We start from the raw sequence: 11153 nt of genomic DNA, 5'->3' as shown, positions 1-11153 counted from the left end.
TTTATGACAATTCAGACGTTTAGACCGATCCAGGACGTTTGACACATGACCTTGAAGGATACATTGTTCGGACCACGTTTAGCAACACCTTCATGGAGGACGTGCAAATGTGACATGTGATCAATTCACGCCAATGTTGTGACAAAAACGTGCTCGCCGTCGCCGCTGGCCACACGAACCGCCGCCGCCGCCGCCTCGTCTGCGGCTGCGAAATCGAATCGGAACAGACCCCGTAAAACCTTGAACATTCCTCGCGTCGCACAAGTGAAACCGACTGACAAGTTCAATTCTTCACTTGCACACGAACAAATTCTGAATTCTCCCCTCAAAAAAGAAAAGAGAAAGGATGAATTCTGAATTCGAAGCACAGACTGACAGACAGGCAGGAGTCAGCCAACCAAGTATGAGGTTGAACACCCCGCGCCACGGGCGCGAAATCCCCGAAACGCCCCGCGCTGACCGGGGATCCCGGCGCGCCCACACCCTCTGGCCCGAGGGCAAAACGGGGAAGCCAAGCACGAACGAGTTCCCCCTGCTCCCCCGTTGTTTTATTCGGCGCGACGCTCCGCATCAACCAAGAAACGGACGCCCGCGGCGAACGCGCGACGAGGGGAAGCCGGGACCCGAGCCAACCAACTCCTCCCTCCCTCCGGCGCTCCTTCCTGATCCGCTTCCTCCGCCGAGCGATCCCACTTCCGCTTTCCCACCTCTGTGCGCGTGAGAGAGGGCCGGGCCGGGTCGGGACTCGGGAGGAGGTAGCAATGGCGGACGCCTGGGGCCGGGCCAAGCGCGCGCTCGCCACCAAGCTCTGCATCCGCGTGCCGGACCGCCAGAGGGCCATCGAGGACGCCCCGCCGCCGCCGCCGGGACGCGACGCGCATCATCCACCGTCGGCCGCGGCGCCGGGCCCTGCGACGGGGGAGGAGGAGAGGGCCAGGTCGCCGTCCGTGTCCTCGCGGCGGCTCTCCAGCTCCGGCAGCCGGGGCTCCAAGGTGAGGGTTTCATCTTCTTGGCCATCTCCATCCATTTCCCAATCTTGCTTGTTCTTCCGTTCGCTCCGGCCCGTCCCAAACCGCGTGGAGACGTGGGGGAAAAGATCGTGCGGGGATTGGATTTGTTCCACGGTAGCAGTAAAAGATCGCCGCAGGAGTTTGACCGTGCTCGTCATCCTTCCAAAAAAAAAAAACAGTGTTCATCATTTCCGTGTCTCATCTCTGCATGTACTAGTGAAAGATCACCGTGCGAGTTTGACGGAGTTCATCGTTTCCGCGTGCCATCTCCGTCAAACAAACAAAATCGGGAGAAATTTATTTCTTTTGGTGTGCCTTCTCTTATTAACATTAAAATTTATTTAAAAGATACTGTGATATTTATTGCCGTGATATTCACTGAATGTGCTCACCAATTTCCCAACTGTTTTTTCGTGAAATTCATCCTTCTCGAAGGAACAAGTTAATAGATAGATCCACAAGTCACGCCAATTCTTTTGCTTTCTCGCCTGTCACCAGCTACCTGCAGTTTTCAGTTACCAATTGTTTTCTCTTTGCTTGTCCTCATTTTGTTTTGACCAATCATCTGCCACCAAGGCGGTAACTTTCTTCACAAGGAAATCGCCAAACTGAAAAGTCCTTCCAACTTGTACTACACCTTGTGAACACCAACTGAAATTAACATATGAGGATTATACTATACTGTACTATACTAGTGTAGTTGCCCACGTGCCTAACATGTTATTTTAAACAAATATAAAATCCATGGGCCAGGGCATGGCTCACCGGATTGAGTTTGGAGGCTAGGCCAGAGCTGTAGCTGATGGATTGCATTTGTTTTCTTATTTGTTTTTTCTTTGATGAAAGATTGCATGTTTTTTCTACAGTTATACTGCCACTGAAGAACAACTGAAGTATTTCGTGGCTGCAGGCTTAACCTGTAATGCCCTCTGGTGCAGTTTGTTAAGTTTTAACTGTAGTATCATGGTCATGCAGTAACATTTTCATATTTATTCTTTTCCTGCCGTTTGTCTTTCCATGTGCGTTGACTGGTTGGTAGGCCGTCAGTTGGCTTCAACAACCAGAGTCCTTTATGCAACGTGGTGAATTACTTTGACTTATAAAAAATATTTTCTGACGCCAAATTGCCAACCCACTTTATATAGCGAAATAGTACTGTGTTAATTTTCCTCTGGTCAGTCACTTGGACTGCTCCCGAGCTCCTTCATGACTATGTTTACTGTGGTTTCATTCAATAAAATGGGTGGAACCAGGGGAAACCCCTTTCTTTCAAAAAAAAAAAAGAAAAAGAAAGAGTATGTTAATTTACTTTGGTTTTACTGCTCTGATTGTTAATGCTTGCCAAGAATGAAAGAAAGCAGAATACGGTGTTAGGATGTTCCGGTTCATATTTTCTGATATCGTATACCTGATATCGTATACCTGATGCCAATTTTCAAGCTATGCAAATTCTGGCTCTTGGACCTTCATGAGAAGTGTATAACCAACCTTTAGTTCTTCTCTTCTATTGCGTGACAAGTCCCTTCCATTTGATTGGTTGTACAGAGCCTCATGCAGTCTTGCTTATCCGCAGCATGCTGAATGAAAATCTGCAACACTGTTAGTGTGCTTGTCTGATGTGTACGTCAACACAAGTGTTTCAATGGCATTATTCTTCAGAGCACATTTTTTACGCATCATTCAGAGCACATTTTATAACCAATTGGGGTAGAAGCTATGTTTATTTTTGTGCTCAGTTGCAAGCTCTGATTCTATCATGCTAACTCCTTTGCGCTGGCTTTCTTGATTCCAGAGGGTATGCGCCATCTGCCTTGGCAGTATGAGGACAGGGCACGGACAGGCCCTGTTTACTGCTGAATGCTCCCATAAGTTCCATTTCCATTGCATCACTTCAAATGTTAGGCATGGCAACCATATCTGCCCAATATGCCGTGCCGACTGGAAAGAACTGCCCTTCCAGGGACCTCAACTTGCAGATGCCACTCATGGGAGAGCTAGAGTAAGCCCGGTAAATTGGCCCCAAGACGACGGACACATGGCTGTTATCCGCAGGCTTTCCAACTCATACAGTGGAAATCTGCTGGAGCAATTTCCTGTCTTCCGTACTCCTGAGGCAGACATTTTCAATGACGATGAGCCAATAGATATTCAGTCTGAAACTGTGGAGGAGAACAATGCAGTTACTGGTTTGGTTGAAATCAAGACATATTCAGAAGTGCAAGCCATACAGCAATCAGTGACCCAGAAGGTCTTTTCTATCTTGATCCATCTCAAGGCTCCAAAGTCCTTGGAGTCCGTGAGCTCCCGTGCACCTCTTGACCTTGTGACCGTGCTTGATGTCAGTGGCAGCATGAAAGGGGCCAAACTTGCGCTTCTCAAGAAGGCAATGGGCTTTGTCATCCAGACGCTTGGACCCAATGACCGGCTGTCTGTCATTGCCTTCTCATCTACGGCACGGAGGCTCTTCCCCCTTCGCCAAATGAACGTCAACGGACGAATGCAAGCCATGCAGGCTGTGAACTCCCTTGTTGATGGTGGCGGCACAAACATTTCTGATGGGCTAAAGAAGGGTGCTAAAGTCATTGAGCACCGTCGGCTGAAGAATTCTGTTTGCAGCATCATCCTTCTGTCAGATGGTCAAGACACATATTCAGTACCAACCTTTGACGACGGGGTTCAGACAAACCACAGCATGCTTGTTCCTCCCTCAATCCTGCCTGGAACAGGTAATCATGTGCAAATCCACACCTTTGGTTTCGGTGCAGATCATGACTCGGCTGCGATGCATGCTATTGCTGAGACATCTAGCGGCACATTCTCATTTATTGATGCTGAAGGCTCAATACAGAACGGATTTGCTCAGTGTATTGGTGGCCTCCTCAGTGTTGTGGTCAAGGAGATGCGGCTGGGCGTCGAGTGTGTAGACGAAGGCGTGGTACTTACCTCCATCAAGTCAGGCGGCTATGCAAGTGAAGTAGCCATGGATGGACGTAACGGGTCAGTCGATATCGGTGACCTGTATGCAGATGAAGAGAGGGGGTTTCTGATCACCCTACATGTCCCAGCTGCACAGGGGCAGCAGACTGTACTGATCAAACCAAGCTGTACATACCAAGATGCAGTTACAACAGAGAGCATTCAGGTACAGGGTGAAGAAGTGAGTGTTGAGCGTCCTGCATACTCTGTGGACTGCAAAATGTCTCCTGAGGTTGAGCGCGAGTGGCACCGTGTTCAAGCTATGGAGGACATGTCCGCTGCGCGGGCTGCAGCCGACGGAGGCGATTTCTCCCAGGCCGTGTCGATCCTCGAAGGCCGCACGAGGATCCTGGAGTCACAGGCAGCACAATCTTCAGACAGCCAATGCCTGGCGCTGATCACAGAGCTGAGGGAGATGCAGGAGAGGGTGGAGAGCCGGCGGAGGTATGACGAATCAGGAAGGGCCTTCATGCTGGCAGGCCTGAGCTCACACTCATGGCAGAGAGCCACGGCACGCGGCGACTCGACGGAGCTCAACACCCAAATTCACACCTACCAGACGCCGTCGATGGTCGACATGCTGCACCGCTCGCAGACTCTTGTGCCCGCCGTCGTCGAAATGCTGAACCGCTCCCCGACCGTTGCTCCTTCACGCGGCTCCGGCAGGTCGGTGAGGTCGACAAAATCTTTCTCCGAGCGGCTGGCGTGACGTGACCTGACGTTGCTTATTCATCAGAACCAAGTTTCAAGAAATAACCTGTGAAGTGGTTATGTGATTTGAGACTATCCGAATTATTTTTTAGTTTGATTATTCCTACAGCTATTGCTTCGATATATTTATCTTAAATACTCTAGTGGCCTAGTGGGCATGGGGTTAGAAAAATTGATCTTGGGACATACAAGTACAAGTAGTTTGCTGTACATGATCAGCGACGCTCGAAAGGGAATGATAAATGTCATACCTGATAGCGGTGAAAATTGTGTTATTTCCTTCTTCTTTCCGTTATCTTTGGTGTTGTTTTGTCTTGCAAAAATGTCACCCTTGAATTGATGAGGATGGTGAAAGCTTTTAAGCGTCGGTTAATAACAACATCCTTGTGCACTGCATTCTTGGCCGACAGTGTTGGTTATGTCTGTTCAATTTTCTGAATTTGGCTGGCTTGTGCAGAAAGTATTATTATTTTCAAACTGAGGAGTAGAGTTTGCCTATTTCATTCGTCATGAAATTCATATGAGGTTCCTACTGAAGATCTCAGCCGCCACCTAAAGAGGCAGTTTTACTAGTTTAACTTGCAGAGCGCATATTCCTCTTCTCTAAATAACAGGCCAAAAATCTAACGGGTGAGAAGCTTGATCAAGTACACTAGTAGGATCACAAGGGAAGATACGAAAGCAAGCCAAATACTCCCTCCGTCTCACAATATAAGATCGTTCTAGCTTGAAAAGTGATCTTATATCGTGGGACGGAGGGCGTAGCCCGTATCGCAAGAGCAACCCCTACAACAATTATCCCCTAATCTTTCCAGAGAGACTGAAAAAAAATCCAAGAACATGGTTCATGATCCAACTCAAGTTCATCTTTATCCCAAACGCACAGCTCCCTCAAGTATATATACCTCGTTAGCGAGCAACAAATGAACTTGCAAGTGATCTGTATCTTCCGCGTAGTCACGGAAACTGCACTTCTAGTTCTCACTACCACTCCAACCTCTCTTATGGATGTCATCTTTAGTCAAAATACTACTATTCTTGAACATTAGCCGAAGAAAAACTTTAATTTTCAAAGGCACTTTTAGGAACCAGAGTGCCCTTAAAGGACTCTAGTTAACCTTGTAAGGCTTCCATCACTAGCTTAGATACATCGGCTTAGCTGCAATCTGACCAAATACTCCCTCCGTCCCACAATATAAGATCGTTCTAGCTTGAAAAACGATGTTATATCGTGGGACGGAGGGAGTAGCTCGTATCGCAAGAGCAACCCCTACAACAATTATCCCCTAATCTTTCCAGAGTGATCTATATCTTCCGCGTAGTCACCGAAACTTCACTTCTCACCACCACTCCAACCTCTCTTATGGATGTCATCTTTAGTCAAAATGCTACTATTCTTGAACATTAGCCGAAGAAAAACTTTAATTTTCAAAGGCACTTTTAGGAACCAGAGTTTTCTTAAAGGACTCCAGTTAACCTTGTAAGGCTTCCATCACTAGCTAGGTACGTCGGCTTAGCTGTAATCTGGCCAGAAGAATTAAGCCCGGAGCCCCGGATCGACATCAGTCACTACAATTATGATCTTGCAGTTGCTTCCATAAGTCAGCCAACTCATCCCTCAAACTCCTCTCTAAACCTTGATGATCGATGTGTGTACAAGTGTATTAGCTACAGATAGATTTTGTTACTTAGATCGCCCGTGTTTCAGTCATTATGTAACTGAATTCATATGGTGAGTTGAGCAACTCGGTCAAGCTCCTGTTCTCCCATATATGCACAGGAAAACATTAAGCATAAGGCCGATTGGATCATAATAACATGCTATATATCCACTGCCAAGCATTGAGTAACTATGTGTACGACTGAAAACCAATTGTGAAGATAGGTGTGCATGGCCATTTTTTGTACAGCTAATTAGCTACAAGGTGCATAAGATATTGCCAAGTGGATAGGGATCTGCACTGCTTGTTCATGAACCGAAGAAAATGTGCTTGATTGACAGAGAATCGTAAATATGTCTGAATCAAAATTACATGATGCTGCAATTTACAAGCTAGCTATGTTGACATGCTAACTGAAGAGGTTGGTAGTGGTACAGTGCACCTGATCATGGGCTCATCATGGCTCATGGTCATGGGTAAAAGGGTAAACATGTACACGAGACATGCATGAAGAAGAACTATTGGCATGCGTGCGTGATCATGCATGCATGATCCTTCCTAGATATCACCGCCGGGATCATATACCTGCGGCCAGTAGTACTGAAATTAACCTGCAGGCAGTATTGTATACCTCTCCTTCTTTCTTTCTTTACAGCGGGACACATGCACATTGCCGTAGTAGTGGTAGTAGCACACACACTAGCTAAGCTAGTACTCGCCTGAGTCACCTCCGCTGGAGCCGTCCTCCCCGTCGACGAGCCGCCAGAGGCTGTCCCACAGCGCGTCCTCGTCGTCGGCCGGGAGCGGGAGGTCGAGCACCGCCGACGCAGCCGGGCACGGGCAGTAGCACCCTGCAGTCTCCATGCTGTTCATGTTGTCGCCGGTGGTGATCACGGCCTGGTCCTCCTCCGGCGGGCTCTGCTGCTGCATCATCATCACCTGCTGCTGCTGCTGGTGGTGGTGGTTCTCCTGTAGCTGCATCTGCATCTCCTGCTGCTGCTGCTGGAGGAGGTGCAGCGCGTGGAGGTACTGGCGGTGCTGCTGCTGCTGCTGGAGCTGGTACTGGTGCAGCAGCTGCGCCCTGGCCCGCCTGGACGGCCGCGCCTTCTTGAAGTGCGTCCGCCAGTAGTTCTTGATCTCGTTGTCCGTCCTCCCCGGCAGGCACCGCGCGATCGCCGACCACCTGCATCCGTCCATCCATTCACCCACGCGTCGCTCAGTTAGGCACCGCCCAAGCACCCAAAGATACAGTACGTGGGCATCTACTACAGATGCTTGCACTGTACACGTTCGATAGATGGATGAAATGCCGTATGAAGCGTGCGTGCTTACCTGTTGCCGAGCATGGCGTGGAGCTGGAGGATGACGGTCTCCTCGTCGGCGGTGATCTTGCCCCGCTTCAGGTCCGGCCGGAGGTAGTTCACCCACCGGAGCCGGCAGCTCTTGCCGCTCCGCCGCAGCCCGGTGAGCTTGGCGACGGAGTTCCAGCTGCCCTCGCCCTGCTGCTGCACGTACTCCGTCAGCAGCCGGTCCTCCAGCGCCGTCCATGGCCCCTTCCTCCACGCCCCCTGCAGCACCGCGCTGCTCATCGCGTCCATGGCCATGCAGCTCCCTCCCTAATATACTATCACTCCTTCAACTGGCCAATCTCTATTGCTAGTTAATTAGCCACTAGGATTAATACTATTCGATGGCTGTGGCTACGCTATCTATTGCTGAGGTTGCTGGCTGCGGTTCCCGGCTTGTATGACAGCTAGAATCTCCCCGCGCCGTGCCCGCCATTTATACCGCCGGGCCGGGCTCCATCATCTCGATGGCGAGCTTGCCGGTTGAGGAGATCGGCGTCGCGTCCTTGTCACCAGCAGCGACTAACAATTCCACTCCCACTTGCTAAGCTTATCGACATATAATATTCCTCTTCTCGCTGACAAAAAGCTCCCCCTCTTCTATAGCTACTAGAATGTTGTGTGGTGAACTGGTGATGCAATGCAAGTTAAATCTCGCAAGCATCTTTACCCCACCTTTACTGTTTATAGTTTATTGTATCCTAAATTCTGATCGAGCTGATCAATCATCCCACATATGATGATGGTTATCGATCTGATGACCTTTTGCGCGTCTACGTACGTGTGGTGTCAAATACTACTATATATACTGTAAGCATCCACTGTATTTTCAAATGGAGATGCTAGCTGCTGGTCTTCTTCTCAAGTACTATAGTAACCTAGCTGGTATTTGACTGGTGCTTGTTTTTGTACAAGTCGCTGACTAGCGGGCCCCACAACACGTATTGGACCGGAGCTAAATTTTTTGCCGAAAGTGAAAAAATTAACTATGGTTAGGTATAGTCTTGTGATGCTGATTAGCTCGCTTCAAAAAGGAAAAGAAATTTTTTGTACGCTGCGACGCGTTGTTTTGAAGCATGCACTCTCACGAAGCAAATTATTTCGCTAGTCTTTGGATTATCAAATGTTGAGTTGCACGCTTACCTAACTGGTCTAGTAGTATATTCTACGAGACTATGAGTAAGATACTACTCTAGTTTTGCAAACACATTGTGAAGACGAAAAAGTAAAAGCGAAAGGTAAGATGTGTCTAGCTAAGCATGCATTGCAATTTTCAACCTGCAAGTGGAGCGGACAATCTTTTACATCAACGAAGCCAGGACGCGGTTAAAGTCAGTGTTAACTATAAGTAAACAACCATTTAGGGACTTACGGTCAATGCCCCAAAGTGGTACGTAGCTATATTGGGTAATGGAGGTCAATGTTGACCAGTCTTAAACGCGTACTTCATAATTAGTAGCTCAATCCAGAGGAAAGCTGCCACACAACTCATATTTTCAACCTAGTGGAGGAATCGATCCGTTAGTTTATATAGCAGCCTGTTTAATTAGTAGGGCTCGACCTTGAGCTTAAAGCAAATTAAGCTGCCCATGCAAACAAATAGTGTAGGCCGAAGGTTCTTCTTAGCAACAGTATTAGTTTTATTTATGTGTTTTCCAATAACCGCCTTGCATGGACGTGGATATTTTCCGAAAACTACAAACTGAGTTAAAGTAAAAAAAATCCAAAAAGCTACAGTGTTTAAATATTAAAGTGAGCCATGCACCAGCAAGGTTTTTTCGCAAAAAGAAATGTACCGGCAAGTTTTTTGTAAAAAAGTCATTGGTTTGCAGGCTTGTTACAAACACTGAGGAGTTAGAGCAACTCTAGCAGACCCGGCAAACCCGGCAAAACGCGTTTGCAGCTTCACAAACATCTCGTTTGCAGGTCGAAAACTAGCGCGGCCGAACAGAAACCGTATCTAAAACTGCATAATTTGAAAAAAACAGTTTTGTAGGAGAAATTGCACCTTGTTGACGCGAGTAGTTCATCACATACTATATAGATTTTACGTGATCAAACACTACAAACGCTAGTTCATACTATATACTACACTAATACTAGTACTAGAGGGCTGGGGATCTGACGGCGGCGAGGTCATGGCCATGGACGACGCCATGGAGGAGCTCAATCCTCCTTGCCGGAGCTGCAGAGGTCGATGTACTTCGCGGCCTGCTCCTCGCGGATGCGGCGCCACTCCTCGTCCTTCTCCTTGGCGACGAGGTTGGCGGCGACCGCCTGCCGCCTCTGGAGGTCTTCGAGCTCCTCCGCGTGGCGCCGGCGCTCCGCCTCCTCGCGCACGCTCCGCCTCCTCGCGCACGCTTCGCTCGACAATGGCGGCCGCAACCGCGTCGACGTCGGAGACGAAGTCTTCCGGCCCGACGACTCCGCGGTGGCCGAGCGGAGCGGGCTCCTCGGGCTCCTCCTTGACGGGGACGAACTCGAAGTCGTCCGGCTCCTCCGACCACTCCCTCTTCACTGGGAGAAAGCCCGCGCCGGAAGAGGAGGAGCTCCCAGCGTAGGAAGATCTCGCCGCGGAGGAGAAGGACGCTCGCCGTCGGTCATACTCCTCCGTCTCGCGGACGCAGAAGCAACCCTATTAGTTTTATTTATGTGTTTTCCAATAACAGCCTTGCATGGACGTGGATATTTTCCGAAAACTACAAACTGAGTTAAAGTAAAAAAAATTCCAAAAAGCTACAGTGTTTAAATATTAAAGTGAGCCATGCACCAGCAAGTTTTTTTCGCAAAAAGAAATGTACCAGCAAGTTTTTGTAAAAAAGTCGTTGGTTTGCAGGCTTGGTACAAACACTGAGGAGTTAGAGCAACTCTAGCAGACTCGTAAAATCTCGACCCGCAAAACATGTTTACAATTTCACAAACATCTCGTTTGCAGGTCGAAAACTAGTGCGGCCGAATATAAACCGTATTTAAAACTGCATAATTTGAAAAATCAGTTTCGCGGGAGAAATTGCACCTCGTGGACGCGAGTTGGTCATCACATATTACATAGATTTTACATGATCAAACACTACAACGCTAGTTCATACTACATACCACATTAATACTAGTACTAGAGGGGTGGGAATCTGACGGCGGCGAGGTCACGGCCATGGACAACGCCGTGGAGGAGCTCAATCCTCCTCGCTGAAGCTGCACAGGTCGATGTACTTCGCGGCCTTCTCCTCGCTGATGCGGCGCCACTCCTCGTCCTTCTCCTTGGCGGCGAGGTTGGCAGCGACCGCCTGCCGCCTCTGGAGGTCTTCGAGCTCCTCCGCGTGGCGCCGGCGCTCCGTCTCCTCGCGCACGCTCCGCTCGGCAATGGCGGCCGCAACCGCGTCGACGTCGGAGACGAAGTCTTCCGGCCCGACGACTCTGCGGCGGCCGAGCGGAGCGGGCTCCTCGGGCTC

General features: G+C 49.1%; 2 protein-coding genes across 2 annotated transcripts; one reads left to right on the top strand and one right to left on the bottom strand.

Moving 5' to 3' along the window:
* The first annotated feature begins 596 nt into the window (after positions 1-596).
* LOC119304110 (E3 ubiquitin-protein ligase WAV3-like) lies at positions 597-5106 on the top strand. Its single transcript, XM_037581272.1, has 2 exons — positions 597-992; positions 2803-5106. Exons 1-2 carry the CDS (start codon positions 762-764, stop codon positions 4693-4695), a joined length of 2124 nt encoding a protein of 707 aa, XP_037437169.1. The 5' UTR covers positions 597-761; the 3' UTR covers positions 4696-5106.
* Positions 5107-6700: 1594 nt separating this feature from the next.
* Positions 6701-8160, bottom strand: LOC119298430 (transcription factor WER-like). Its single transcript, XM_037575833.1, has 2 exons — positions 7691-8160; positions 6701-7541 (listed from the first exon to the last, which is right to left on the bottom strand). The coding sequence occupies exons 1-2, from the start codon at positions 7960-7962 to the stop codon at positions 7067-7069; spliced, it is 747 nt and encodes a 248-aa protein (XP_037431730.1). The 5' UTR covers positions 7963-8160; the 3' UTR covers positions 6701-7066.
* Positions 8161-11153: the final 2993 nt, after the last annotated feature.

This window comes from Triticum dicoccoides, chromosome 5A (genome assembly GCF_002162155.2).
Source record: "Triticum dicoccoides isolate Atlit2015 ecotype Zavitan chromosome 5A, WEW_v2.0, whole genome shotgun sequence".
NCBI classification, from domain to species: domain Eukaryota; kingdom Viridiplantae; phylum Streptophyta; class Magnoliopsida; order Poales; family Poaceae; genus Triticum; species Triticum dicoccoides.
Note: the sequence above shows the minus strand (reverse complement) of the source record. Positions and strands in the feature narration are given on the sequence as shown.

Excerpts from the sequence above, each read along its gene's own strand:
- LOC119304110 (XM_037581272.1), top strand. The coding sequence starts at position 762 with ATGGCGGACGCCTGGGGCCGGGCCAAGCGCGCGCTCGCCACCAAGCTC. Across the intron at positions 993-2,802 it reads CCGGCAGCCGGGGCTCCAAG|AGGGTATGCGCCATCTGCCT; the intron begins GTGAGGGTTTCA and ends TCTTGATTCCAG.
- LOC119298430 (XM_037575833.1), bottom strand. The coding sequence starts at position 7,962 with ATGGCCATGGACGCGATGAGCAGCGCGGTGCTGCAGGGGGCGTGGAGG. Across the intron at positions 7,542-7,690 it reads CACGCCATGCTCGGCAACAG|GTGGTCGGCGATCGCGCGGT; the intron begins GTAAGCACGCAC and ends GGACGGATGCAG.